The sequence below is a fragment of the Nyctibius grandis genome, chromosome 17 (genome assembly GCF_013368605.1).
Source record: "Nyctibius grandis isolate bNycGra1 chromosome 17, bNycGra1.pri, whole genome shotgun sequence".
Lineage (NCBI taxonomy): Eukaryota > Metazoa > Chordata > Aves > Nyctibiiformes > Nyctibiidae > Nyctibius > Nyctibius grandis.
Genome location: NC_090674.1, coordinates 11533573 through 11560020, shown reverse-complemented (window position 1 = coordinate 11560020; position 26448 = coordinate 11533573). Strand labels below are relative to the sequence as shown.

General features: G+C 61.2%; 1 protein-coding gene across 4 annotated transcripts; it reads right to left on the bottom strand.

The window, feature by feature from the left end:
- Positions 1-284: 284 nt before the first annotated feature.
- Positions 285-25565, bottom strand: ZNF687 (zinc finger protein 687). 4 transcript variants are annotated; one of them, XM_068414698.1, is made up of 9 exons: positions 25482-25565; positions 6921-9187; positions 5285-5463; positions 4628-4804; positions 4209-4371; positions 3646-3942; positions 3171-3283; positions 2726-2867; positions 285-2176 (listed from the first exon to the last, which is right to left on the bottom strand). In XM_068414698.1, the coding sequence occupies exons 2-9, from the start codon at positions 9165-9167 to the stop codon at positions 1703-1705; spliced, it is 3792 nt and encodes a 1263-aa protein (XP_068270799.1). In that variant the 5' UTR covers positions 9168-9187; positions 25482-25565; the 3' UTR covers positions 285-1702. The 4 variants fall into 4 exon arrangements, with proteins under 4 accessions (XP_068270799.1, XP_068270802.1, XP_068270800.1 ...); XM_068414701.1 differs by lacking the exon at positions 25482-25565 and adding an exon at positions 16106-16137; XM_068414699.1 differs by lacking the exon at positions 25482-25565 and adding an exon at positions 15784-15867.
- Between the last annotated feature and the right edge of the window lie 883 nt (positions 25566-26448).

Below are 26448 nucleotides of genomic sequence, written 5' to 3'. Positions count from 1 at the left end.
AGCGCCGGGGCGGGGGGACCTGGGCAGGGGCTGCGGAACTGCTGGGGGGGGGCTTGGATTTTTTTTTTCTTTTTCCTCCTTTTATTTTCAAAGCCCCCCCCCAGCTCTGGGGGGGGAGGGCAGGCAGCTGACCCCACCTGCACCCAGGTGAGGATGAACCCCCCCCATACATCAGAAAAAAGGGGGGAAAAAAAAAAAATGACCTGACCCCCAGCAAACCGCCTCTCCCCACCCCAGAAAAGAAGAAGAAAAAAACCCAAAAAACCCAAAATCACAACAGCAGGTGGTTTTTTTTGTCACTTTTAGTGTATGATACAACTTTACACGGCGTGTTAGAGGTTATTCACAAGGAAAGAGGAGCCCGGCGTTAAGTTACTGACGTCGTTACTCACACAAACACCCTACCCCAAGCACAGGCGCTAAACGGACAGAACAAGTAGAAAGTTTCTTTAGGGGCTGGGTTTGTCCTTCCCCGACGGTAACGGGGGGAAGCGGCGGCAGCCCCGCGCAGCCGAGACCCCGCGGGGCCGGGGCCGAGCTCTCGCACACGCGTGTGCGCGGGGACGTGGGTCTGGGTGGCCGAGGGGGAGCTCGGGTGGGAGCAGAGCCCGCGACCCCGGAGGTGGGTGGGGAGGGGGCGGCGGTGGGTGACGCCAGCACCCCTGAGAAGCCCCCCGGGACTCACCGTCAGCGGGTCGGTCTGTACCGGGCTGGGGCAGCAGCTTCCCCTCCTCCAGCCCCTCACCCGCGGGCGGGGGGCACGGATCCCGTCGGGGTGCGGGGAGAGCCGGCAGCGGGTGCAGCGTCGTGGTGCAGGGGGGTGACAGCGCTGCTGGGCAGGTGCTGAGCTCACCCCGAGGCCTTTTTTTGGCTTCTGTTTTCACGCTGCCAACCGAAAATCTCCTCCTCCTCCTCCCTGGGGAAGGCTGCCAGCGGGGCCCCGGCACGGCCGTCCTGGGGCACCGAGCAGAGCCCAGGAGGGGCTGGGGCGTCTCTCTGTGATGATGGAGACCGGCTGCGAGTCTGGACCCGGCTTCTGCTCCCGGCAAAATACAAAATAAGCAACAATCAAAAGGGAAAAAAAGAAGAAAAAAAAAAAAAACAAAACACCAACACCCCAAAGGTGGATTTTGCTGCGACGTTATTGTCAGCACAGACGTCGCTGTCCTGCGATGGAGGAGTCATCGCTGGTCCCCAGGTCCTGGCCAGCTCCGGCGCTGTGTCGGGCGTCCCTTCCAGCACGGCGCGTCCCCACAGAGCGGCCGGGAAGGCACCCGGTGTCACAGCAGAGCTGGTGCCGCAGGACTGAATCGCTGGCCGCAGGGCGGGGGGTGTCACACTCCTGTCCTCGGCCCCGGGGGAGGACGGCCGCTGTCCCTCCCTGCAGACAGAGTGGCCGTGGGGTGAGCAAAGCGTTGGTCTCCCCGCGCAGGGCAGCGAGTCCGGGCTCTGCCCTCGGCTCCTGTCCAAGGCAGCCCCAATCCTTCCCCCAGCTCCTGCCCACAGCTCAGGCAGGGCTGAGCCCTCCGGCGTCAGGCTGGGTCGTGCAGGCCGGGTTCGCGTCTCTCTTCCCGGCTCCTTTATCGGAGCCCCTGTGGAAACGCTGCCCCGGAGGAGGGAGGGAGGGAGGGGGGAGCCCCGGCAGCTCCGTCGCAAAGGGCTCTGTGGTTATATACACGTCTCGTTCCCCCTCTGCCGGGCCCTAGTTCTCGGGGCTCGCGTTCTGCCGGGCGCGGATGAAGGCCATGCCGTGGGTGCGGAAGTGCGTCTTGAGGTTGAGCTGACTGTCGAAGCACCGGCCGCAGACCTTGCAGGAGAGCTTGCCGTCGGCCGCGTGCTGGGCGCCTCCTTCCAGGGGGCTCCGGGGCCCCGGCTCCTCCGCCTCGCCCGCTCCCTTCTTCTTCTTGTGGGTGATGAAGCGGTGGCGGTTGAGGGAGACCTGGGAGGTGAAGCAGAGCCCGCACTCCCGGCACTGGTGGGAGCTCTCGTCAGTCCGGTGCTGAGGGATGTGCTCCTGGAAGTCGGCCGAGCTGCTGGCCAGGTACCCGCACTTGCGGCAGCGGAAGGGGGCCTTGCGGTCGCCCTTGGGGTTCTTGGAGGGGGGGGTGGTGCTGTCGGGCTCCTCGCTGCACGAGTCGCCCTCGTCCGAGGACAGCTTCCGCTTCCGCCCGGACACCTGCAGGGATGGAGCGGGTGAGCTTGGGTGGGCGTCAGGCTGGAGCAGCTCCTGGCAGAGCCCAGCCACCTCAGGGACCTCCCGACGGGCTCCTGGGGGTATTTGCTCAGATAAAGGGGGGACGGGCCATGGCTGGCCCCAGGAGCTGTGCCCCCGCCCGCAGCCCCGGCCACGGGGCTCCCACAACGGCCTCCGACGTGCCCGCACCCCTCGCCCCAGGCGCCTTCGCCCCTGGCAGCCCGGGGCAGCTCCCGAGGAAGCACCAAGCAAACGAGGGGGTTTTGCCTTTTCTCCCAGCACACGGCGAGGGGCCGGGCCAGGCAAGTTCTATGCAGGAGCTAGGCAAGCTGTGCCCGGGGGGCCTGCACCCACCCAGCCGGCGCTGGGCCTCGCAGCGGGAGGCAGCTGCTGGTCCCAGGCACTGCAGGACGTGTGGAGGCAAGAGCAGAGCAGGACCAGGGCTCAGGGCGATGCCTTCAACCCTGCCCGAAACCTCCACAAGGCCCCAGCCCTTTGCCCACACCCCGAGAGACCACAGCGACCTCGTACCTGCGTGGTGCCGGTCCCTATCCGGGCGATAACGACCTCCTGGCTCTTCGTCTGGTCGGTCACCTTGATCCCGTGTCGCACCTGGATGTGTTTCTCCAGGATGAGCCGGCTGCTGAAGGTCCGTTTGCCCTCGGTGCAGTACCTGCAGGGCCAGAGCGGGGCGGCACTGAAGCGACGCTCCGCGGTGAGCAGCCGAGCCCCAGGCCTGCCCCAGCCCCGGCTCTGATATCCCGGCACAAACGTGCTCATCCACGTCCCTCTCGAGGGTATAAAACCCCAGAGCCCTCCCCAGCACCTCCTTTCCCTCCCACTCCCAAGACACTTGTTCAATCCCCATCACGCTTCAACCACCTGCAGCTTTATCCTCCCCACAACAGCGTCACTGGAGGACACCAGTCACCCCACTTAAACCAGAGCCCAGCCCAGGAGGAGGCGCTGCGGGTACCGGCAGGGATAGACGCGCTTGATCCCTTCGTGATTCACGCGCACGTGTCTCCGGAGGCTGGGCGCGGAGCAGAACGACCGCTCGCACAGGTGGCACGGGAACTTCTTCACCGACTGCAAGAGACAAAGAGGCAGGTGGGGACCGCACGGGGCGCCGAGAGGCCGGGGAGCGGCCCGACGTGGGAGCTCAGCGCTGCCTCAGGCTCCCCCTCCTTGCCCACCCCACGGCTGCACGTTTGGATGACGAGATTCTGCTCTTTGCTGTTCACCAGGACAGGTAACAGCCCTGCTCCCCAAAACCTCAACCCCAACCGTTCGTTGGGGGAGAAGTAACGCCCAGACTGCAGCAGAACACGCTCCCGGCCCAGCAAGGACCCCGGGTGTCCTGCCCCGCTGCTCTGTGCCATAAACATTCCCTGCCCGCGCTCCCGAGGGCTCAGCAGAGCCGGAGCCGGAGGCCCCGGCCTTCTCCTCACCTTGCCGTGGTCCTTCTTCATGTGGGAGACGTATTCGTCGCGCTCCGGGAACCAGGAGTGGCAAACGCTGCACGTCCACCCACTGCCCTTGGACTTGTTGACTGTCTTGCGCTGGAAGCGGCTTCGCTTGGTCTTGCGCAGCTCCGGGGAGCTGGGGGGCTCGTCCTCCTCCGTGGAGGACGACGACTCCTCCGACATCTTGGACACGGGGGTTTCCACAGGCTCCTGCTTCGGCGTGAGCAGGACAGCCGTCTTCTTTGCCAGGTCTTCCTTGGACTTCTGGGGCTGATGAGTGTTCTGGAAGGCAAAGACGAGGGTGTTGGCAGCTGGCTGGGGCCGGGATTCTCCCCCCAGCACTGGGAGGAAAGCCAGCCCCCGCCCAGGCCCCGCCGGCACACACGGGCTCATCTCCTCAGGCTTTGGGACAGGGGCGCGGGGGAGAAGGGAACGAGATGTCAGGGCCCTGCTGCGTCAGGGAGGAACCGACAGCCCTGGTGAAGGACAGCTCTCAACTATTAACATCAAGAGGTTGTGCAAGAGCGCCGAGCCCGGCCCCGCGCTACCTTGAGGTGCTCCAGCATGGTGCGCTTCTGGGCGAAGAGCAGCGGGCAGTCCGGGCACTTGAAGACACTGACCCGCTGGTTGAGCAGATGCTGGTCGAAGTGGGAGGAGAGCAGGGGCTTGTGGGTGAAGACCGTGTCGCACATCGCACACTTGTAAATCATCCTGTCGGAGGCAAAAACCACCCCTGTGGGCACAGCCCGGGCTGGGAGCAAGAGAAACGTGGAAGAAGCCCCTTGGCCAGAGCGGGGAGCAGCCCTGGGCGCAGCGTGACCCACGCCGAGGGATGGGAAGGTAAAAAGGCGACGGCTGCAGCTCCCTGTGCTGGTGCTGAGCACTTCCCCCCCCCTCCCACCCACTGGGATGCTCCCAGTTCCCCCAGCGAGGTCTGTTGGGACGTCAGCCCCCAGGGAACACTCACTTGGACTGCTGGTTGCTGAAGCCAGGGTGCTGGGTGTAGACGTGCGCGTGGGCGCTGGGGGCCGACTTGAACGCCATGGGGCAGATGGGGCACTTGTGGAACACCTCGCAGTGGGAGGTCTGGATGTGGGACTTGATGGAGTTGACCCCGCCGAAGACCACAGCGCAGCTGGGACACCTGGAGAGCGGAGGAGGGCGTGAGGGCAGCAAAGGGAAACCGGGAGCACAAGGGCCTGTGCCTGCTCCCTGTCTGACCACGGAACTTGTTGGGAAGAGCCCCCGCCCCAACAGACACCAGGACCCAAACCAGTTCTGGGCTCCAGGACTCCAGTTTGGAGCAACCAGTCCTGCCCGGCGCTGGTGGGTCCAGGGCCCAGGCAGCTCATCAGGCGGAGATGCAAGAGGTTGCGGGGGTCTGAGGCTGCCAGCCACGACTGGGGCTGAAACAGGGGCCAGGAGGGCCCAGAAGAAGGAACATTCCCCCGGGGTTAAAGGGGTGAGAGGCAGAGAAGGGGTGAAGGGAGACGTTCACCCTCAGCCCCGCACCCAGCACCAGCGGGGAGAAGGAACGGGGATTCCTGCCTGTTCTGCACAACTGAAACCCGCTGCGGACGTGGGTCCTGGGCCCCTCCCCGGGCCCCTCTGCCCGGCGCCCTACCTGTAGCCCACCCTGCGGGAGAAGTGCAGGCAGGCCTCCTTCAGGTGCGCCTCGAAGTTGGCCAGGAGGAAGTTCCCTCCGCACTCGGGGCAGACGTGGGGAGGCCGGTTCTTGTGCATGCGCTGATGGGCGTTAAAGCTGCAGCGGTTGGACATGATCATGGGGCACGTCGTACAGACCTGGGGGGAGAAGAGCACCGGGGCGTATTGTAGGAGATCATCTGCCTGCGCCAGCCCGCTGGGGAATCGTGAGGGTGTTTCACACACAAACGAGATGCCTTTTCCAGGCTTTTCCCCACAGATGGGTCCCAGACGCAGCGCGTGCCCAGGGTCAGCTGGGGACCAGCCGCTCGGCGAGGGGGTTTCACTGGAGGGAGCGGGGGTGTATTGAAACCAGCTGCCAAAACCCTTTGGAAACCACCTCCAGCTCCACGCCAGGACACGGGCATGGGGATGTCGAGGGGAGAAGCTGACAAGGGCTTGAGGAAACGGGCTGGAGCTGCCAACAGAAGGAGCTGTGCTGAAAGACGTGGTACCAGAGCAAAGGTGGGTGAGGAAGGAAAGGAGCAGCCCGCAGCCAGCTCCCCTCGGGCTCCCCTCGCCGCCGGCACCCACCCTGGGGTCCAAAGCGCTGCCAAGAGAGACCCGAGGGTGAGTTTGGCAACAGGAGGGAGCGAGGGATCAGACAGGGAGCAGCAGCCGAAGACAGCCCGGGAGATGGAGCAGGGACGGGGGGCACGTTGGGAAGGGAGAGGGGATGAAAGGTGCCAGGTGAGGAAGAGGATTACGGAGGCTTATGGCTTCAGCCATCGCCACCCCTCGCTGGGCTGAGGAAAGCCTCTGGGCCTCCTTATTTTAAAGGAAAAAAAAAGCTGTTTGTAGGCAGCGTTGGTCTAGGAAACATCTGTCTGCTGGGTACGGGGACAAAGCTACTGCGGCGAGGTGAAGGCCCTGCTCCGGCCCCGCTCCAGCCCCGCTCCGCCGCAGCCGGGCTGTTTTATCTGCCTTTGAACGTGTCCTGGCTACAGCAGCAGCTCCGAAGTAAACAGAGTTACCAGGAAACAGCGAATTCCTGCGATGGGGGCTGACTGTCTCCGGACAAAGGGAAAGGTGAAGACATGCCCCAGGGAGGACAGGGCTGTGTGTGTGCTGGGTGCTGCCTGCCCCAACACACCGGGATCTCAAGGCTGGCTCTCGAGGGGGAAAAAAAAACCCCAACACCCCCCTGGTTTCTGCAGACTCCATTTGTGCCTCACGCTGGCGAAAGAGGAAGCAGAACCCTCGGCTCTAACATGGCTCCGTGGGGACGGCTGCGTCCCGCAGCGGGTGCCAGCAGGCAGGGTACTGACACCCAGGGACCTGCTCTTCCCTCCCGGCTCCTGCACCCACGGGGCAGCTTCATCACCAGCCGAGAGCGGGCAGCAGCCCCCCTGCCCTCCGCCCAGCGCCTCGTGGGCACGGACCGAACCCCGGCTCACGCGTTCTCCTTCCTGCACGAGTTTTACATCGGGAGGAAGCGGGTGGGCGCAGGCAGGCGCTGCCCAGCTCCCGTTTGAGGGACCCACCCCTGCCCCACGCCCCGGGAGGGTTTGCTGCGGCGCTGACGCCCACCTCCCGCCGCCCCCCCGCCTCCGTACCGTGCTGCTGGTGGTCCCCGTGGTCACCGCCTGCTGGAAGTGCGCGGCCAGCCCGGCTTTGTCCTTGCACTGCTCTTTGCACTCCAGGCACCTGAAGCAGCTGTAGTTGGTCTGCTCCGCGCTGCTGCTCAGCGGCAGGATGGGGAGGTCCTGAGCCCCGTTGGCCGCGGCCAAGGCGTCCTGAGCCACGCCGGTCACTTTGCTAGCGGGGAAGGAGGTCACCGAGACCAGGGGGGTGATGTCCGGCTGCCCGATCATCTGATCCAGAGCGATGGGCCTCATGACCAGGTGGGAGCACTGCATCACCAGGCCCTTGTCCTTGTGCTCCCGGGCGTGCAGGAGCAGGCTGCACTTGTTGAAGAAGACGAGGCGCTTGGTGCAGTGGTTGCAGGTGACCTCGATGCGCATGCTTCGGCGGTCGTAGTGGCGAGCCAAGCTCTTCTCCAGGGCGAAGGAGTCGCCGCACTCCAGGCAGCGGTAGCCGAAGGGAGGCAGGGCGAGGCTGGCGTCGGCCGGAGGGTTCAGGTTGGGTTTGTACGTCGGCAAGAGGTTCTTGCTGTTGAGGATCTTGTTAAAGGCTTCCACGAGGCTGGACTGGCTCCTGGAAATGACGGTGCCCGCCACGGTGGGGGAAGGCTTCTGCGGCTGCACCATCACAACGGTGGTGCCATTGACTTTCTGGTTGGCCGTGGTGGTGATGGTGGTGGTCTGTGTCACGGTGCTGATGCTGGTCCTGGTGTCGGCTTTGGGCAGGGTCTGTGGCACCAGGTTGATGATGTTCTTGGCCACGGCTTTACCCGTCTTTGCCGGCAGCACCACGGATTTTTGCTGCGCCACGCTGGCAGCGATCAGCATGGCGCTGCTGGCGTTCTGGATGGTGGAGACGGGCAGGACGGTCCCTTTGAGCCTGGTGCCGTTGCCAAGCTGAACACTGACGATTTTTGGCCCCTCGATGGTTTTCAAGGGGCTGGAGAGCTCCATTTTCTCCTTGGGCACCTCCAGCGCGATCCCTTCCTCCTTCTCTGCTGACACCGAGAAGCCGACACCCTCAAGAGAGGCCTCCTGAGAGCTGGGCTCGGCCGGCCCCTTGGTGGAGCCCGGCTCGGAGTCCGATGAGACCCTGGTCACCGTCCGGGTGATGCTGCCACAGGATGTTTTGATGGTTTTAATCCTCACTTTCAGGGGCCGTGAGGAATTGGACGAAGGGGAATCATTGTTGTTGTCTTCTTCCTCCTCCTCTTCCTCAGCGCTGGACATGCTCTGCGGACTTGCCATCGACTTCTCCAGAACTTCTTGCTCTTCCTTGAGGGTGATGTTGTCCAGCTGCTTCGGAGAAGTGGCGAGTCTGGGGCTTTGCACCCCCGGCGAGGAAGGCTTGAAGAAGGGCTCGCGGGGGCTGGCGGGCGAGTGTTTCACTTCAGGAAGGTTGCTGGTGCTGCTGTCGAGGTTTGGGTCGGAACCGGGCCAGGACGTGATGGGAGAATCATCCGTGGAGTAGCGAACGGTGACCGACTTCAGGTGATCCAAGGGACTGTCACCCAGGGCTGCAGCCAAACCCTTCGGGCTGGCTTCGCGGCCCACCTCCTCCGAGTCAGACTCCTCTTTTTTGATGCAGGCGATGGTGGGGGGGGACCCGTTGGCACCCCCCGCCTGGCCCGTTTCGAAGGGCTGCGGGAAAGCTGGGGGCAGGGTCTCCGTGCTCTCTCCCATGGGCTCTTTGCAGTCCAGCGACGGGGTGGGGGACGGCGAGAGGGAGGGCACGGCGAGGGACTTCTCTTTCGGCTTACACTCCCGGGGCCTGTCAATCAGGTTGGCAGCGTTGTCTTCGTTGGGGTCGGGGCTAAAATGGGAGAAGATATCCAGGGGTTTGGGGCCTTTTTCCTTCACCCAACACTCCCCGTTGGAGGACGCCACAGCTTCCACAGACCTGGAGGTGGGCGACCTGGGCATCTCGGTGGCCCCAAAGCCATTCTGCAGCAAGCGGGGCCCGATGACGTGCCCATCTTTACTGCGCCCGTCCAGGGCATCGAGCTGCTCGGGGCAGACGGTGTTCTTCACGATCACGCTGACGGCGGTGATGTCTGCGTGGGGGAGGACGTGGTCAGCGGGTCCCGGCTCCCCGGGGACTTGCTTGATGTGAGCGTCAGCTTCCTCGTGGCCGGAATGGATGGCCTCGTTCGTGTCGATGTCAGGAATGTCGAAAGCTGCCAGGAGGTCATCGAAATCTGGAGTTTTCATGTCACCCATGGTGGGGAATATGGCAGAGCCTGGAACAGAGCAAGGAGAGGAGCATGAGCACCGTGACACGTAGCAGACACACAGATGGGAACTTGCTTCTCCTGAGCCCCACGCTAAGCACAAAATCCCCTTGAACCCCAGCCTCGCACCCCTTGGGCAACACTTCTCGGCCTTTTTCGCTTCGTTCATCATTTTTTGATCCCCAACCAGGACAGAAGAAAGTTCAGAAGGATCCCAGCGCCCCAGGAGAAATGTCTGAGTCGGTGGGATGCAGCCTGGCACTGCCCCGAGGCCGGAGCAGCTCCCCACACACCCGGGCTGGGGAAGGGGAGCAGCCCCGCGGCAGAGGGTCGGCGGGTTGCGGTGAATCCCCGGGCGGACGCGAGTCGGGACCAGCGAGCTGCAGGAGGAGCAAACACCTCGGGGGGAACCCCAGTGGGGACCCCCAACACGACGCAGAAACTGTCCGTCCCCCCCACGGCCGTCCCAAGGGCAGCCCCACGAGGACGCGGCTCACGAGGAAGGCGTCCGGACGGTACCGAGAAGGCTCAGATAAGAGATCTCAGACACGTGGGCTGTGGAGCAAAGGATGAAGGAACAGGGGGGCTGAGGGGAGACATGGCAACAGGTTTCAGAACATGGCTGCAGCAGAGACAAAGGGAATAATGTTCCTCCTGTCGCTGCAGGCTCGGTAAGAAATCCCAGGATTAAGCTGCAGCCAGGGATGTGGCTTAGGCAGCAGGAAAGACTCTGATTTATAAAGACAACCAGGCAAAGGAGGCAGGAGGACGGGGGACGCCCCACGTGCTGGGAGCAGCTGGACGCGCGTCTGTCCAGGGGAGCAGACCCGCAGGGAGGGGACGGGGGGTCTCGGAGGTGGTGCTGGGGTACCCTGCGCTCGGGCTTTCTGCTCTTAGCATGGAGGAGGGTTACTCCTAACAGCAATCAGCAAAAGCAAAAAAATAAAAAAAAAAGAAGAGAAACCTTTCTCTCAGAGGCTGTGAGGGGTGAATGCAAACACCCTGCAGCCCCGCGGAGAGCCAGCCCTGGCACTCGCCTCTCCCCCGGCTCTCGGCTGCCGCAGATTAAGCCACAGCTGCCAGAGCCCTCGCTGCCCGCCTGCCCTCGCCCTGCCCTCGCCCTGCCTCCCTGCTGCAGGGCCCAGGGCACGGATCCGCTCCTCGGGCAGCACCGCTTACGTGTCAGGGAAATGGCTGCTCCGAGCAGACCCGCAGCCCGTCCGCTGTCCCTGCGGCAGCGGGGAGGACAGGCAGCACGGCTGCTCCAACGGCCACGGCGAGAGCCACCGGCAGCCCCGTGCCGCGGCAGACAGGACGAGGACAACACATATGGTGGGTAAATCTGCTTTTTGCAAAAGGGAGGGATTCCCTCCCGGGGAGCTCGGCTCGGTTAAAACCCACCAATGCCAACGGAGGAGTTTAGCCTGCATGGACCGGGGACCGACAGCCCCCACAACCCGGTGCTGGAAGCCCTCAACCTTGCCACGATTTATGCCAGAAACAAGTCACGGCTCTGAAACCTGCCCAGCCACCGACAGGCAGAAACCCGCAGCGTCTGTCTCAACAGATTAGCCAGAGCATCCTCCCAGCCGGTGGCACGTTAGAGGCACCTTCTGCTGTCCCATCTCCAGGTCACAGCATCTGTCCCCTTGTCCTACCATGCAGAGGGGAGCGGTTCAGAGTCCCCGCTGCTGGACCCTCTGTGCTGCCAACACGCTGCTGTGATATATATTCTTTAATAAAGATTTAATGATGTCCTCAGTCCTGTCCACTGATTCTTGAGGAGTGGGATGGATGGATGGGTGGATGGGTGGGTGGATTCTCGGCCAGGAGAGCGTTCCTCGCACGCTGGTGCTGCTCAGGGGAAGGGCTGCATCCTTGGAAGAGCTCCTCGGAGTCTCCACGGCAGTCTCCATCCTGGAGACCCCGCGGGGCACACGGAGGGCCAGACACACTCCTCTGGCAAAGAGCTCCATCCCTCGCGCCCGAAGCAGAAGCTTCCTACTGCCTTGTGCAGCTGGACGTCTCCTGACCAGCCTTCACCCTCTCCAACACAAGGACCTGATGGCAAAGCAGCGCGGAGGCCGCACAGAGCTCAGGAACGGTCTTGGCGCTGCTCTCACACGCGGTTTGGTCCTTTTTTTGTACCTGGCAAACCCCCTTACACACCCAATCCAGCCCTCCTCAGGCTTAGCAGGGCTGCAAGGCCTCCGGTGGTTTTCCCAACAGACAGCTCCGTAAGGAGGCTTAGCCTAGCTTTATTTTTAACTCTCGCCGTAGGTCACCCCAAGGGGATCTCCGCTGGGGGCGGCGCGGGGTCTGTGGGCCACCAGAGAACCCGCTGCTCCAGAACGACGCTGACATTTAAAACGCACGTGGGCGACTTTCTACCGGCATCACTCCTGCGACGCCCGACCCACCGATCCCGCGGGGGAAGAGGTTAACAGGGCGAGCACTCGCTGGCACTTAAATCCCACTAAAGCTGAAGGGGAAGACGGCACGGGAAAGGCAGCTCCGCAGGGCAAGAGTAATATTTCTTGCCTGCAAAAGCACGAGGGATGTGACGTCGGAACAAGCCACTGGGAGACAAGAAAAGGGCGACCTCGGAGGAAGGCATCCATCATGAAATGGAAAAGCACCCGGCAAACAGCAGAGCCGCCTTCTAGGCTTCTGTCAGCAACAGGAGGATCATCTTTGCGAGGTTCAACCACACAGGAATAAGGTCTCAAAGAGCACAAGCGGGATTCTGCCTCTTTCTCTCCCCATAAACGTGTGGGGTTTTTAACCAAATGTCCTATTCCATTGTGGAAGGCAGTCGAAGCGTGCCTGTGTTCAGGGGGGAACAGACTGTCCCTACACAAGGGCTGATAATCTAGATCCCAAAAAGCAAAATTATCATTTGCTGCCAGTTGCCACGACTGCCTGCGTGTGCCCCCCTAGACCCTGCTCTGCCCAGCAGGCCACTGGTCTGGGCCACTAAATACCTCCTCCAGCACCTGCTCTGGGGAAGCAGACTCATTCCTGGGAGATTTCAACACGTTCACCCCGCTTTCCAAAACCAGTTGTCACCACGTGCTCCTCCAGGCGATGCAGGACCTCAGGGGAGGGAAGGCGAGAGGACCAGAAGGAAAAGCACCAGGCCTTAAGATACTGCAGCGGGGGGAGATACCGAAGCTACACTCCTCTTCCAGCGCTGCCATCTGGTTCTTCAGCACAGGATCTCTGCTGAGAACACCGTGACACAAGGACATTTGTTTTTCAAATGACTTTTCTAATCACCGTTTAGCAGGATACAAATATTTACAGTAAAACGGAGAGAAGCAGGTTGCTGCGCTGGAAAAGATCCCCATGAAGAAGAGAGGTGAGACGAGGGAAATCCTCCTCTATCCGGCACAGAGGGAAAGAGCGTCGGCTCTGTCCCCAGAGTGGCTTTGGGTCAGCGAGCTGAGTGGAGCCTGGAGGTTGGGGATGACGATGGATCCATCTTCAGGCTCGATATTGCTGTTCCCCGTGCCGGGGGATGGCTCACAAGCGACCCGGAGGAGCCAGCCTTGCAAACCTGATTACGGATCCCGTCTCTTTTTTGAAAGCTTGCAGCTTTAAGGCAGCAATAAAGTCATTTATGACCCGTCCGTGGCTTCCACGCTCTCAGAGATGCTCTTCGAGCGATGGCTTCACACCGAAAGGGAGGCTCCTCCTTGCTGGAGTCCCTGCACCAGACTGATCACACGAGTATTTCTCCTTGTTGGGTGTTATTGGAAAGGTCTCCGCCCCAGAAGGAGGTTGGGGTTTTTTGTTGCTCTTAGAAATCCCACGTCTAAGATCCCTCATTCAGCCCCTCCTGAGGGAAGAGGAGAGCCATGGTCTCGAGGCAGTAACTCCTATCACAAAGGAGACAACAGAGATGGGAAGAGACCAGCTCCGCCTCGAACTCCACCAGTCTGACATGGGGAGTTATTTTGGTAGCTCAAAACACAACTATTTTCTTAGGCAAAAGAACTATTTTTCGTAGGTGAAACAAAGCCAGCAAGGTGGGCAGGGAAGGGTATTTTTAACCTGACTGGCTGAGCGGCGTTAACTGTCCTGCCTCACAGAAAAACAAGGGTTCACAACAAGCACCAGCTTCGCGTGGAAACAGCTCTGACGGGGACCACAGCGTCCCACCGTGCTCCAGCCCCCGCGCGCAGCCCACAGCCAGTCTGATCATCCATCAGCTGGGTGGTCACCGGTCCCCTGGCTCCACAGCGTGGGACACCGAGGCACGGGGGAGAGAAAGGGTCAGAGATCCAAACCATCTGCGGAAGAGACCCCAAATCCACTCTGGATTTGACACGGAAGAGCTGTGGACCAGAAAGTGCCTAACTTGTTTGCCAGCCTGTCCTGAACATCAGAGCCCCAGCTCTAAATTAGAGGCCACCAGACTCCACATCTGAAAGTCCCCACTCTGTGATCCTGCCTACTACCAAAAACACATCAAAGCACGCAGGGCACAGGATCGCCCTGAAAAACACCCCACGGAGACGGCTACCCTGTGGGAAAGCAGGAGGAGGCGGCGTCCAGACCAGGGCAGTGCCTCGCAGCCGGCACTGCCGGTGCCAGTGATCGAGCCACGTGCCACTCGGGAGCGGGGCACGTCCTGGGACCAGCAAGGAGGCCAAGCTGGGCAACCCAAACCCCTGGCCGGAGAAGGAAGCTGGCGCAGGCTGCAGAGTCCAAAACCACAGAGTTACAAACGTCCCCTTTCCACCCCAAAGATCTCCTCTCCACCCCAACCACGCTGCCGACGCAGCCGCCTCGTGCCCGCGAGCCGTAGCCTCGGTAGGTGACTCCTAAGGTCAGGAATGCCCGACGTCACTTCTCTACAAGTCACCCCAAGGTTACACGGAGTTTTGAACTGCAATCGTCAACGCTGTGCTAAAACCAGCCCTTCCTCCAGCAAAGCACAAGGCTGGAGGGACGGGGCTGGAGCTGCAAAGCAGGGCAGCCCCAGCCCGGTACTTGCACACACACAAACCCTAGCAAAAGCAAGTCACACCAATAATCACCACGCTTTCAGTTTCAGGCAGAAGGAGATCGTTTCTAGCTAACCTGCTGTTCACAAAACCATCCCCAGCGCCCAGCGTGGCTGCCCGGGCTCTGGGCGCACAGGGAGGATACAGCTTTGCTCCTGGTTGCTGCTGCCACCGCTGTCCTGTCCTACCCAGGACATAAATGGGTGGCAGGGACTGCAGCCAGCAGCCCAGCACGCTCGTTAAACAAGTGCAGATACCTGGGAGGTAACGGTGTCTGGCTGAGACGCGGCGGGGACGCGTTTGAGCAGGTCCCTGGCAGGAAGAGGAAGCAGTTCTGATAATCGTCTGCTGCGAGGGTCAGGTTTCTGCCTTTCAGAGGAGCGGGAGGCTGGGCAAGAAGCAGGTCTTGGGTTGCTGCCCTCCGCGGCACAGCAAAGACAATAAAAATCCACAAGCGTTGGAAGAACAACCGTAAGGAAGAGGAGATTCCACTTCCCAGGTCTGAGCCCGCAGACCTGCAGCTCCCTCGGGAGCAACCCAAGCAGCTCCCTCCCAAATCCAACCAGCAAGAGCCCAGGTGTTTCCCACCAGCAGATGAGAGACTGTCACAGGTGAGGCCCTGACAAACCAACCCAAGCTCAATTAGCAACACAGAAAAGCTGGCCTGGAGCTTAAACCGGCCCCAGCTCCATCGCGGAGCAGACCCCGAATCAGTCCGGTTGAGGGGAACCACTGCGAGGCCCCCAGAATTAATGAGGCTCACAGCTACAACAACAAGACAGTGAGTAACTGCTGAAGCACAACTGTTATTTTTATGGCTCATTTGCTTATTTAGTCGTCTACCACACAAAGATAAAGTGTTGTTAAAAATCTCCTCTCAGCAGCCAAGCCTCCCTGAAAAGCTGATCTGCTCCTGAGGAGGGGTTTGCCCTGCGCGCTGTTTCAGGACGCCGACACCGAACTTGGCCACAACCCACGTGGAGGCGACGCTGGTTGCCTTTCCCCAGGCCCCCCTGCTTGAAACCCCCCAAACGTGCCATCAGCTCGTACGACTGCTCACCCATCGCCGCCCCACACCGAACCACAGGCAATCCTCCACCTCCGCACCACGTTCCTACACTGCTCCCGTACTGGCTTAAAACACACCCGAAGGATCCTGCCCTCACAAACCACCCGGCCGTGCCCACCGCGCAGCCCCCCGAGCCTCGCACCGCTCTGGAGATCCGCGTCCCCACCGCGGCCACGCCAGCCAAGGCGCTCCGCAACGCCGCTCGGCCCCGGGGCTGGCAGGGGCACGACGGGCTGCGCACTCACCCTCGACGCCAAGAGCCCCCGAAGGGCTTCCCACTGCACGCTGCTGGCTCGGGGCCGGCGGACACCATCTGCGGAAGCCCCCGGCCGCCCGCCGCCGAGCCTGGCCCGCGGGGCGAGCGGGGGCCGCTCCGGAGCGGCCCAGACAAACGAGGCCGAACGCTGGGACTGTTTCAAGGGCTCGCTATTTTTAAAAGCTGCTTTTCCTGTTTCCCTTCCTGACCCTCGTGGGGACTCGCTGCCCCGCCAGCAGGTTTGCACCAAAACAACAAGAAAAATTACCCTCCAAAAACTTGACTCTGGAGCAAAGTTAAGCTGGGTTCAACCCCGTGCCGCCGTCCCACGGGCACGGGGGGCCTGCGGCCCTGCCTGCGGCCGCCGCGTCCAAGGCCAGCGGGAACGGCCGCGCTCCCGGCACCACGTGACAGCGGGATTAGCTTCCGAGGCACAGAGGAAACCTTGGACAAAGCCTGTCCCCGTGCCGCTGCTCCCAGGCCTCGAGCCGGTGGCCTCCCTCGCGCCGCCAGCGCCCAGGGAACCCCGGAGAAAAACAAACCTCGGCCGCGGGTATCTGCAAAACACAAAATAATGAGGACGGGTTCACCTGGGCGGCGGGGAGCCGCGCGGATCGCTGCCTCTCTCCTCCTCCCGGGGCTCTGGGAGCTATTTTAAAACTGATCCCCTGGTGCAAAGCCCCAGCCTTTGTGCAGAGGAGACGTCACCGGTGAGAACAACTGTTTGTAACGAGCCGAACGAGCGCTGGGTGTTATACAATCCCCCTCCCCGGCCCAGACCTGGCAGACAGTCTTCAGAGGACCTTGCAGGGAGCGGGGGAGGAGGATGGGGGCAAATTCCCCGAGCAACAAACTCGCAGCACCTGGCGCAGCTTTTCTCCGTTTCAGTGCCTCCCTTTGCCCTCCAAATCCTCCCCAGCCCCCTGCTCCTGGCAACTGGTGGAGAGGAGGGGAGAAGAGCCCGCGGTAGCCCCACGCTCGCTTATTTATGCAACGGCCAGCATTCATCTGCTCCCCTTCCCTCCTCTCCGGGGCAGCTCCTCCCGCGGAACAGCCACGTTAGTGGTTGATGCGGCTCCCAGCTGGTGCCGGGAAGGGACACGGGGTCGGCGGCATCTGCCCCGGCACGGAGGCAGCCATGGCGCAGCAGCAGCCTGGCTTTGCCTTCCCCGCAGCCCTGCGACGCACGCGCAGCCGGGAGCAGAGCCCAGAGCCGCTGCCCGGATTCCGTGGTCGAGAGATTGTGTGAGATAAACGCGCAGCTTTGCTTTGTTTTGGGACTAGACGTGTGGTTTTGACAAGTTTTGCACAAGTTGGTACGAGCAGCTGCGGCTTTGTAGTAGAAAGCCACTTTAAAATGGGTGGGTTTTGTTTAGATGGTTTAATTTAAGTTTCTCGCTGCAAGACACGGTGCTCTGCTCCAAACAGGGCATCTCCACAAGGGAAAGCTCCCTGAGAGCAGCCAACCAGAGCTCCTTCCCCCAACACAGAGCTGAAACCAGCTCGGTGCTTTTCAAGTGACACAGAACAGTGTCGTTTTACTGCCTAAATTGAGGGAAGTAAAAAAGTAAACAAGATTTCTGAGATGAGAGGATTTTAAGAGATATCATTACTCCGAGAGCAAGCTGTTAGGGAATCCCCTGGAAGGGTTGCTTGCTCGGGACACGCGCTGCCACCAACCCAGCAGCAAACCGTACGCTGAGCCTGCACGAGGACTTCGTTTTTACCCCCATTTACACCAGCGTTTCCCTCTTCAGCGAGATCTGGCGTACGGGTAACGTCCGAACGAGTCACACTCTTGACGAAGCCGGGTTTTATCCCCTGTAACACGTGAGGAAACTGAGGCACGGGGTGATGTGAACGCCACACCAACGCAGCCGGAGCAGCACCCATCCCAGGAGCGTCTCCCATCACACCAGGACTCGTTCTGCCACCGAAGGATCCCCCTGTGCCGAAACCCCGTACCTGCTGGAGCTACATCCTTCCCCTCTCCGCCTTCTTCGCTCCTGCGGAGGCCCCTCCCGGGCCGGCTGCTCTGGGAACCACCTTCTGGTATCTAGCACGGTGCCAGCCAGATCCTCCACCTTCAACGCTCGTTAGCCGCCCCTCACTACTTTCCAGAACTATAATTAGTTTTGCTAATGTAAAAGGCAGGAGGGATTCAGCCAGGCTTCGGGAGAGATCACACAAAGGTTAACATTAAGAATGGCTCTCGCACATTAAAAGCCGTTATTTAATTCCGTGTCTGTGGATCCAAAATTCAAATCTGTGAATCCACGGACATGGAATTAAATCTCCCACGCCCCCTTTTATCCTCCTGATCGGGAGCAAATACTACCCCCCCCTTTTTGGGATGAAGAAAGCAGGCAAAGAAGAGAAGCATCAAGGGCAGCAAAGCAATTTGGGGAACAGCCCGTGCAGGGAACCGGCACCCCCACGTCCCCAGCCCTCACAGAGCCTTAACGGGGTTTCTGCGCCCGGCAGCCCCTGCTCGTGCCCATCCATCACTCCTCCGTGACCCCAAATGCTTTCCCACCCCTTCCCACGCAGCACTGACACCTCGAGGGATGCAGAGTCCCCCCGCCACCACCCCAGCGACACACCCCTGCTCCCACTCGCATCCACTTGCTCCGCAGTCGTACCCAAGCCCCCAGAGCCTATTTCCCAGTCGCGGCGCCCAGCCCCTTGCCAGCACAGGAGATTTCTCTCTCGGCCTCCTGATCTCCTCTAACAATTTGCTTATCCAGCAAGCCTTCAGCAGCACAATTTGCAAACACCGTCCCCGTTGCGTTCCCGGAGAGGCAGCCGCTGTGCCAGGGACCGGAGCCCAGTACCGACCTGATGGGAAGGAGCTTCTGGATGGAGCGGAGAGGGAGGAAAAAAAGATAAAAAAAAAAAGAGGGGAAAGGATAGAGAGGGGGTCTCGGGTTTCATGTGTAGGAGAGGGTGTGCAGGGAGTGGGGGGAAATGATAGAAAGGCAGGCTGGTTAAACAAGAACCAGCCACACGTCCCACTCCCAGCATGACATCATGAGGTCAGGGCTCAGCGGGGACGGCGGCAGCGGGAGGGGAGGCTCGGAGGGAAAAAAAAAAAGAGAGAAATAAATAAAATAACCCAGCACCAAACTCCTCTGGGTACGGTGACGGCCTAATGGCACCCGCTGGCGGCTCTACGGGCAGTGGCGATGGGAGCCAGGGGGTCCCCCCCAGCGTGGTGGCTGATGGCCGGAGCGACCCCCCCTTCCCCTGCCATCCACCAGCGCGGGATCCAGAAACTCGGTGGCTCGGCCTCCCCGCTGCTGCCATCCCCTCCCTGCAGCCCGACATCCCCTCGGACCCAAGGAGAAACCCTCCGACGGGTGCTAGGCTCAAAGCCCGTGGGAAAAGGGCACCTGAGAGAGGTCTGAAGACCACTTGTCCCCAGTTTAGAAACCCAGAGCTGACCAAAGCCACCCAACGGCGCAAGCGGCAGAGCAGGAGCGGGCGCTCCGGGTCCTTCCGTGGTCCCTTCGCCCAGGGAGGCACCAGCGGATCCTGCCGCGTCGCAGAGAGGCGCGAGGCCCGTCCCTGGCTCGGGAGCAAACTTCACTCTCATTTCCCACACAACCTGGGCCGCTCTCCTGCCCAGCGAGGCCTCCGCCACCACACCCAGCTCCTTGTTCGGCTGTTTCCCAGGGCTAGCGCTAGCCAACAGCATCGCTTTCTCCGCTTGATTGACCGAGCGCGCGGGGGAAGAGACATTTGCTTCAAGCTTTCCGAAGAAGAGCTCGCACCTCCCGGCTCGCACCAAACAGGGAAAGGATCAGCCCCGAAAGAAACGTTTTTGGCACAGGGTGGATCTTAAAGCAGCCACGGCCGCGGGATTTAAGGGAAAGGAAAGAGACGATGACGATGCGATCCCAGCAGTTTGCTCCAGCTCTTCAGGCTTTTTTTTGGTCGTTTATTGAATGTGCGCACGGCTGGATACCCACCGTAACGCAAACGCTGGTGCCGACACTGCTCCTGCGGGCGATGGTCCCACAACCTGCCCCGCAAGGGCCACGCTGCCTGGCGTGTCCCATCTCAAGGCCAAGGGGACGCAAGGGGTGGCGTGGTTCAATCTGAATTTGATTTCAGTCCATCCCAGCACGCCTGGATGGATTTCAGTCCGTTCCCAGCAGCTTTACCGAGGTGGGAACGAGCGGCCCAGCAGCGCCGGTTCTGGGGGGAGCAGCCAGGCGGGTGTCACGGCCTCCGGAGGCGGGGAGGAGCAGGGGCCCGGTGGCTCTCGCCAAGCCTGGCTGCCAGCTCGCTGGCAGACGGGGAGAGAACGGCCACTTTAAGGCACTCCAAGAGTTTAATTATTAATTTTTCCCATCGAAACCTACTGCCTCGCGGGGAGGCCCCCACGCAAAGCTGTGCCCTGCTGCTGACATGCCCTGGAAAGGGCTCTGTCTGTCCTCCTTCCTTCCTTCCTCCTCTCCTTTTTTCTCTGCTTCTCGCACATGAAAAGGCTCGCTGGGGGCACCAGGTAGAAAATAATACTCTGCCAGGGTGCTCGATGGGCCATTCGAAACCCTTGGCATTGTTTTCCCTGCTCCAGGCGGCAGCAGGGGATTAAAACTTCAGCCATTATGCGCATGTTTTGTGCTCCATTGTGCTCTGCTCAGCCTGTCCCTCCGCATTAACATCTCAACATCCAGCCCAGAGCCGGGTCCGGGCATCTCCCTGCAGGGTCCGGACATCTCCCCGCAGGGTTCAGCATCTCCCAGACAGGTCTGGGCACCTCCTGGCCGCACCAGCTTCACCAGGGCCCGCTGCCCCTTCCTCCCCGTACGCCCAACCGCTGGACCTTGCGTCGGAGCCGAGCAAGACGGTTATTTCTGCAGGTCCAGCAGGAGCAGAGGACAAACGCAGGGTGCTGGCAGGGGTTTTTGGGGAGGCCACAGCAATCCCGTCACCCGCGGCTCTCCCACTCGGCGCGGCGAAGCCGTCTCTGCCGGCCAGAAGCGCGGCGACAGCGGGATCCCTTCCCGAGGGGAACGGGCAGGCCCTGCTCCTCCTCGGTCTGCAACACGCACATCCACGCTCACTACCGCAGCTCGCTGCAGCAGCCGTTCCCCTCTGCAGACAAACCCAAACCCAAGGAGCACAAACGCCTCGGCTGAGCGGGCTGGCGAGCCGCGTGCCGGCACAAGCCAGCCAGCGCTGCTGTGGTTCAGCCCGAGGAGGAGGAGCCCCGCTGGAAAACCCCTTCCTGGCTCCATTTCCTACGGGAGGGCGAGCGGGCAGAGCGCTGGCGAGGGCGCGAGGCCCGGCGTTGGCACGGGAGCTGCCCCGAGCGGGTACGGCAAAGCGCTCCGGCCCCGTCCGCCAGCGCGGCAAAGCAAACACGCCTCGCTCGGGCGCCTCCGACCGCACCAACACGGAGAAATTATCCCCCAACAGACGTAGCCGTGACGATGCAAACGCTGCGGCAAACCCCAGCCTCCAAATCTGGAGCCCAAGCGCGTCCTCGTGCCCAGGCCCAGCCCAGGCACACCGGGAGGTTTCGCTGGCAGAACTCGCTCGGCGTGGGGTGAAAACCGTGGGAGAGAGAGCAAAGAGCAGCAAAATCCTACTCCAGACCAACAAGGCCAGCAACTGCAAAAAAAATGGGGGTTTTTTTTGCCTTAGCATGACTTATTTCGGTCAGGCAGTATATATCTATTTCTAGAAATAAATTATATAAGCTGTATCTGTGCAAAGGGGCTCCCAGCTCCCAACAAGGCGTCTGTGTTCCCAGAGCATCCGACAGGACCCAGCCCCGTTCTGCCCGGGGAGGCCGAGGGACAAAGATCTGTGCCTAGCAGCGGTATTTTCCTCTCCTATTTCACTCACCCCGATCATCCCTGCTTCAAAATTTAATAAGGAAGAAAATATATTTTCTCCCCATCAAAAAAAACTCCCCCTCGCAGCTCAAAGAGGATTTCCAGGCACGCAGCAGCCCCAGCTGCCCACTGCCTCCGATTTCAAGGAGGTTTGAAGCACGGAGGCTGAATTAGTTGCTGGAGGATGAGCGTAGGGAGCTCGTGGTTTTAGTCCTGGACAGCCATCCTCACAAGAAAAAAAAATACCACGTTATTCTCTGCAGGTTGGAGCTCCTCAGAGCTGAGCGAGACGGGCCCGGCTCACGCGTGGGGAAGGAAACAGCCTTCTCGCCACTTCCAGTCTGAGGATGCTGGTCACGAAGAGTGTGATCCCTCTTTTTTTAAATAAGATAGATTTATGATTGCTGTAATTAAAGTAATTTAAAAACGTGCTCCCTTTGTTCTGCACGCTTGCTCTAAGGTGGCTTCTTGGGGATCCCTCCACGCTGTTCGGATCACACACGGCAAGAACAAAACCACCCCAGATCTCCCTCCGACAGATCAGGGGAAAGAAAAACAGGAGAGAATAACATTTACAGCGAAATAAAGAGAAAAGGCTGGTGTTGGACTCAGAACTGGCAGGTATTGTCACGGAAGCATCATTTTTATCTTTCAATAGGTTTGGTGACAGCAAGTGAGTCTTTAAAAGCAAGAGGCGAAGCTACAACCGGCTGCGAAGGGAGGGAGGAGGAGACGGTCTCTCACCAACACGCAGCAAACACACAGATTCCCCCTGCCGGGATATCAACAACCAGCTCACGGATTTCACCGAATTCCAGCAAAAAACACGCTTTATCAGGAGCAGGGAACTCGGATCCTCCCCGTCCTGCCGTCAGGTGCAAACCCACGGAGAGGAGCCCGGTCCCAGGCTCCCAGCCCGGCGCGGAGCACAGCTGGGGCGGCGCATCCCGGCCGGAGGCTGCCTGGGGATTAAATTCCCGTACGTTTCACAGAATTAAGCCTCCACCATCTGCTAACTTCTGGGGATACCAAGACAAACAAGTGGTGGACGAGATCCAGAAATCCCGACAATTTGGCCGGCCTGAAAAATGAAGTTTTTAAACACTGTCAGGCGCTTTGTACCCACGATCGGCATAAAGCGGCCTCAGCGTCAACGCAGGGAGGGTTTTGATCCCAGATTTACCAGTACGACCAGGATCCACACTGGTGCACGCAGACAAGTGGTTCCAGGCAGACATTTCGTGGGAGAACGACGAGGATCTCCCGGGGCATTCAGCCCGACGACGCTCCCCTCACCTGGGATCGTTCCACGTTGCGATGAGCAGTTACCAGTTACCTCCATCCCGGCGGGTTTCAGGCTATTTCATCACTTTGGGTTTTATAATGTAAAGTTTCTAAACTCGGGCAGGACACCCCGTTTATTCTAGCGATATAAATAGAAAATCTGCTGTGTCGGATGCCAAAAGGAAGGGAACACCGAGTTCCCTCGCTCCCGTCACACGCTAGGACGGCCCCGCGCCATGACTGCGCTCGCTGGCTATTCCTGAGTTATTGTTTTTATAGTACCCAGATGTGCGCTTAGGTACTTGATAGCACAAATAAATTAAAGCCCTACAAAATATCTCGCAGGGGGCAATCACACATGAGAGATTAGACCCAGGAGAACCTAATCGGGGTGGAACAAACCCAGCCAAGTGGACACAAACGTGACTCCTGCAAGATGATGAGCATTGTTGGTACCCCTGGTCACCACAGAGATCCTGAGCTACCCCCACACCAGCACCACCCCTCCAGCAGCCGGAGCCTGGCATCCCTGCACGGTCCCACTGGTTTAGAGTGGTGCCTGCGGGGAATCGGGGTACCCTCGCACAGACCAGGCTGCAGGATTAACCCCGGGAGTACAAGCACTGGCAGAGCTCCCCGATCCTCCTGCCGCTCCTCAGACCCTGCCCAGGAAAACTCAGGGGAAGAAAGTCTTTGGGCAGGACCTCTGCCAGCCCTCCCGCCCCTGCTAACGCCAGCACGGCCACATGTGGGGTGACGCATTTTTTTTCCTCCTCAGACACACTAAAAATACATCCTTTGAGGCAGCTGCTTCCACAAACAAGGCTCAACGCCTAACGCCCTGCTTAAAGCCTAAGTGTGGAGGCTGTCAAACTTCCCCTGCTCACCTTCTGGGGAAGGCTCTTTGAATTAAAACTAATTGTGGGAAGATAATCACAGCCCCCAAGGGCTGCCCGTTACCCGATCACACACAGACACCAGCAGCGAGGAATTAAGGGACTTTACAGGGGCCGAGAAACGGAAGAATACAGACAAGAAACTGAGTTCAAAAGACAACACCACATTCTTACTACCAACCCACACTCCCTCTCATGAACAAAAAAGCAGGAGGCTCCTAAGGACACAGCTGAGACCCACAAGAAACAGCCCCGCTGAAATGCTCAACTTCCCTGCAGAAGGTCCACTCCCTGGCCCCTCAGCCTCCTCCTCCTCCTCCCCAGGACTTCACCAAACACCCCAGCCCAGGGCCACCTCGCTGCCCGCAGTCCCAAAGCGGGCCAGAGTCCCCCAAACCACACTGGGCACCTTGAGAAACGACAGCAAGAACCTGCCCTTAGTCTTTGCTATTCCCAGTTTCTTCCCTGTGGGAAGGCAGGGTGGACCTAGACCCCAGTTCGGGACAGTGCCCACCTCTCCGCGAGCCTTCTCCTGCATCTCAACTGCACCAAGCCCTCCTCCGAGTCTCCCCAGTTCCTCCCAACCATCCCCAAAGAGGCAGACAGCTGTTACAAGACCCGAAAACACACAGGCTGCATTATCGAGGCTGCAACAGGATCCTCTCCACACCTCCTGTATTCTCTTCCCCCACCAAAACTGGTGCAATAGTGAGATTCTCTCCTCCCCAAACCCAAAACCCCTTGGCAGCCGCAGCACTGTTCTTCCCAGGGCGCTGGGGTGTGATAAGAGCCCCACGCGCCCCGTTCTCAAACACCATCCTCAGGACAGCGGTACCTGGGGAAACCAGAGAGGATCCAGCCAGCCCAAAGCCTGACCAGCTTCTTATTCACGCGGCCACTCCTCAAAACTGGAGAAGCAAGAAAATCCCCCCAGGAACTGGGGCCCCAAAACAAGACACCGCCTTATCGGCAAGAGATGTTACAGCTGAGGAGTCGGGGGGACCCTGCCAGCCCCTCCTGAGCCCTGCGCTGGAGGGGGAAGGCTGCCCCCCCTCCTCAGCCCCCCAGGGCAGGCGGGAGGAAGGAGCTCAGTCCAGGAGCAATGGAAGGGACTGACAACCGTCCCAAATCCCAGAGCTGGGGCCAGGCCCCCCCAGGAGCTGTGGGGGCACACGAACAGCCCCACGTCCCCCGAGCCCCTCAGCTGGAGAGGAGCTACAGGAGGTCTCATCCTGCACCTGACTAGAGGGGGACACGACCAGAGCCCCCTCCCCCCGTTCCCAGTGATGTCAGGGAGGGGGGACAAGCCCAGGTCTCCCCCAGAGATGCAGGTGGGCACTATCAGCCCCGCCACTGCTGGGGAGGGAGGGGGACGTGACCAGGCTCCCAGAGACAGAGAGGAGGGGAGTCACGACCGGCGCCCCCCCCAGAAAACCCTCAGGCCTGGGGGGAGGGATGCAGAGGAACACGGCCGCCCCCTCCCCAAAATCCCAAAGGCAACGACTGTTACACCCCCCCAGATCCAAAGGGACGGGATGGCCGTTAGGCTACCGCCCCCCCCAACCTCATAAACGGGCGGCGATAAACGGAGCCCCCCCCAAAGCCCGGGAGGAGCGAGGGTGACCGTGACCCACCCCAGACCCCGCCGGGGTACGGGGGGGACCGTGACCCCACCCCGAGGCACGAAGAGGAGGGGCCGGCCGTTACCACCGCCCCACGCCCCCAGCGCGGGGACGGCCCTTCCTCACCCCAGCCCCGAACGGGGAGAGGGGCAGGGCCGCCACCTCCTCCCAGGCCTCGCGGCCCCCTCAGACCGGGTCGGCCCGGAGCACTCCCCCCCGCCCCAGGCCCGCAGCCCTCCCGGCCCCAGCCCCCGGGCCCACCCCCCCCAGCCTCCCCGGGGCTGTGTGAGCGCGGGGGCCCCGCGGCGGCGGTACCTGCGGCGGGCGGGGGGCGGCCGGCTCCCGCCCAGGCCCCTCGGCGGCGGCCGCTTCCCCTCAGCCACTTCCTGCTTGGCTCGCGCCCCCCGCCCTCCGCCGCCGGCCGCTCGCGCGCCGCGCTCCCGCCCTCCCCGCGCCGCGCCATTGGCGGCGCCGCCCGCCGCTCGCCGCAGCGCGCGCTACGATTGGCCAGCGCCGCTGTCGCTCTCGGGCGGTCGCGGCTCTTCGCACTCGCCGTTGGCGGAGAGGGCGACACCTCCGCGGCTGGAGCCCGCCTCCCGCGGGGTGTGCTCATTGGGGGGCGGGGGTGCCACTCAATGGATGGTCCCCGCCCACCCCGCTGTCCCGCTTCCTATTGGTGGTTGGCGCTGGTTCGCTCTCGGGGCAGCCTCGCTGCTTATTGGCTGGGCGCTTTGTTCATCAAGCCAGCCTGCCTCCTCCCGCTTTCCATTGGTCAAGCGCGGCTGCCCTTCAAGCATGGATTCTCGCAGCTATTGGCTACAGGCAATGTCCATCAGGGCGTCTCCCAGCTGTTCTTTTTCTATTGAGCGAGAAGCTTGTCGCTCAAAGAGAGGGCCCGCCCCTCCACCACTCCCATTGGTTGTAAGCTCTCAGAGGCGGTTCAACCGTCTCCTCCCATTTGCTGGCAACGCTGTCACTCATGGAGGGAGCTGCGCGCCTGCCCCGCCCACCTCCGGCTGGCACGTGATGCACAAGGCTCAGCCCCGTTGGTGACGAGCCCTGTCACTCAGGCACGCCCCCGCCTCTTCGCTCCCCCATTGGCTGGCCCTCCCGCCAGTCCGCCATGACGAACCCGCGCCACCCATTGGGCCGCCTGCCCGCCGCTCAACACCAAACCCCGCCCTCCCCCCCTCATTGGCCAACTGCCCAACCCCACGAACCGACATCCACGCCACCGCCCTCACTGATTGGCTGACTCCGCTGCCCATCAACCCCCAAGGCC

Excerpts from the sequence above, each read along its gene's own strand:
- ZNF687 (XM_068414698.1), bottom strand. The coding sequence starts at position 9,167 with ATGGGTGACATGAAAACTCCAGATTTCGATGACCTCCTGGCAGCTTTC. Across the intron at positions 5,464-6,920 it reads CGGGGACCACCAGCAGCACG|GTCTGTACGACGTGCCCCAT; the intron begins GTACGGAGGCGG and ends TTCTCCCCCCAG. Across the intron at positions 3,943-4,208 it reads CCATGCTGGAGCACCTCAAG|AACACTCATCAGCCCCAGAA; the intron begins GTAGCGCGGGGC and ends TTTGCCTTCCAG.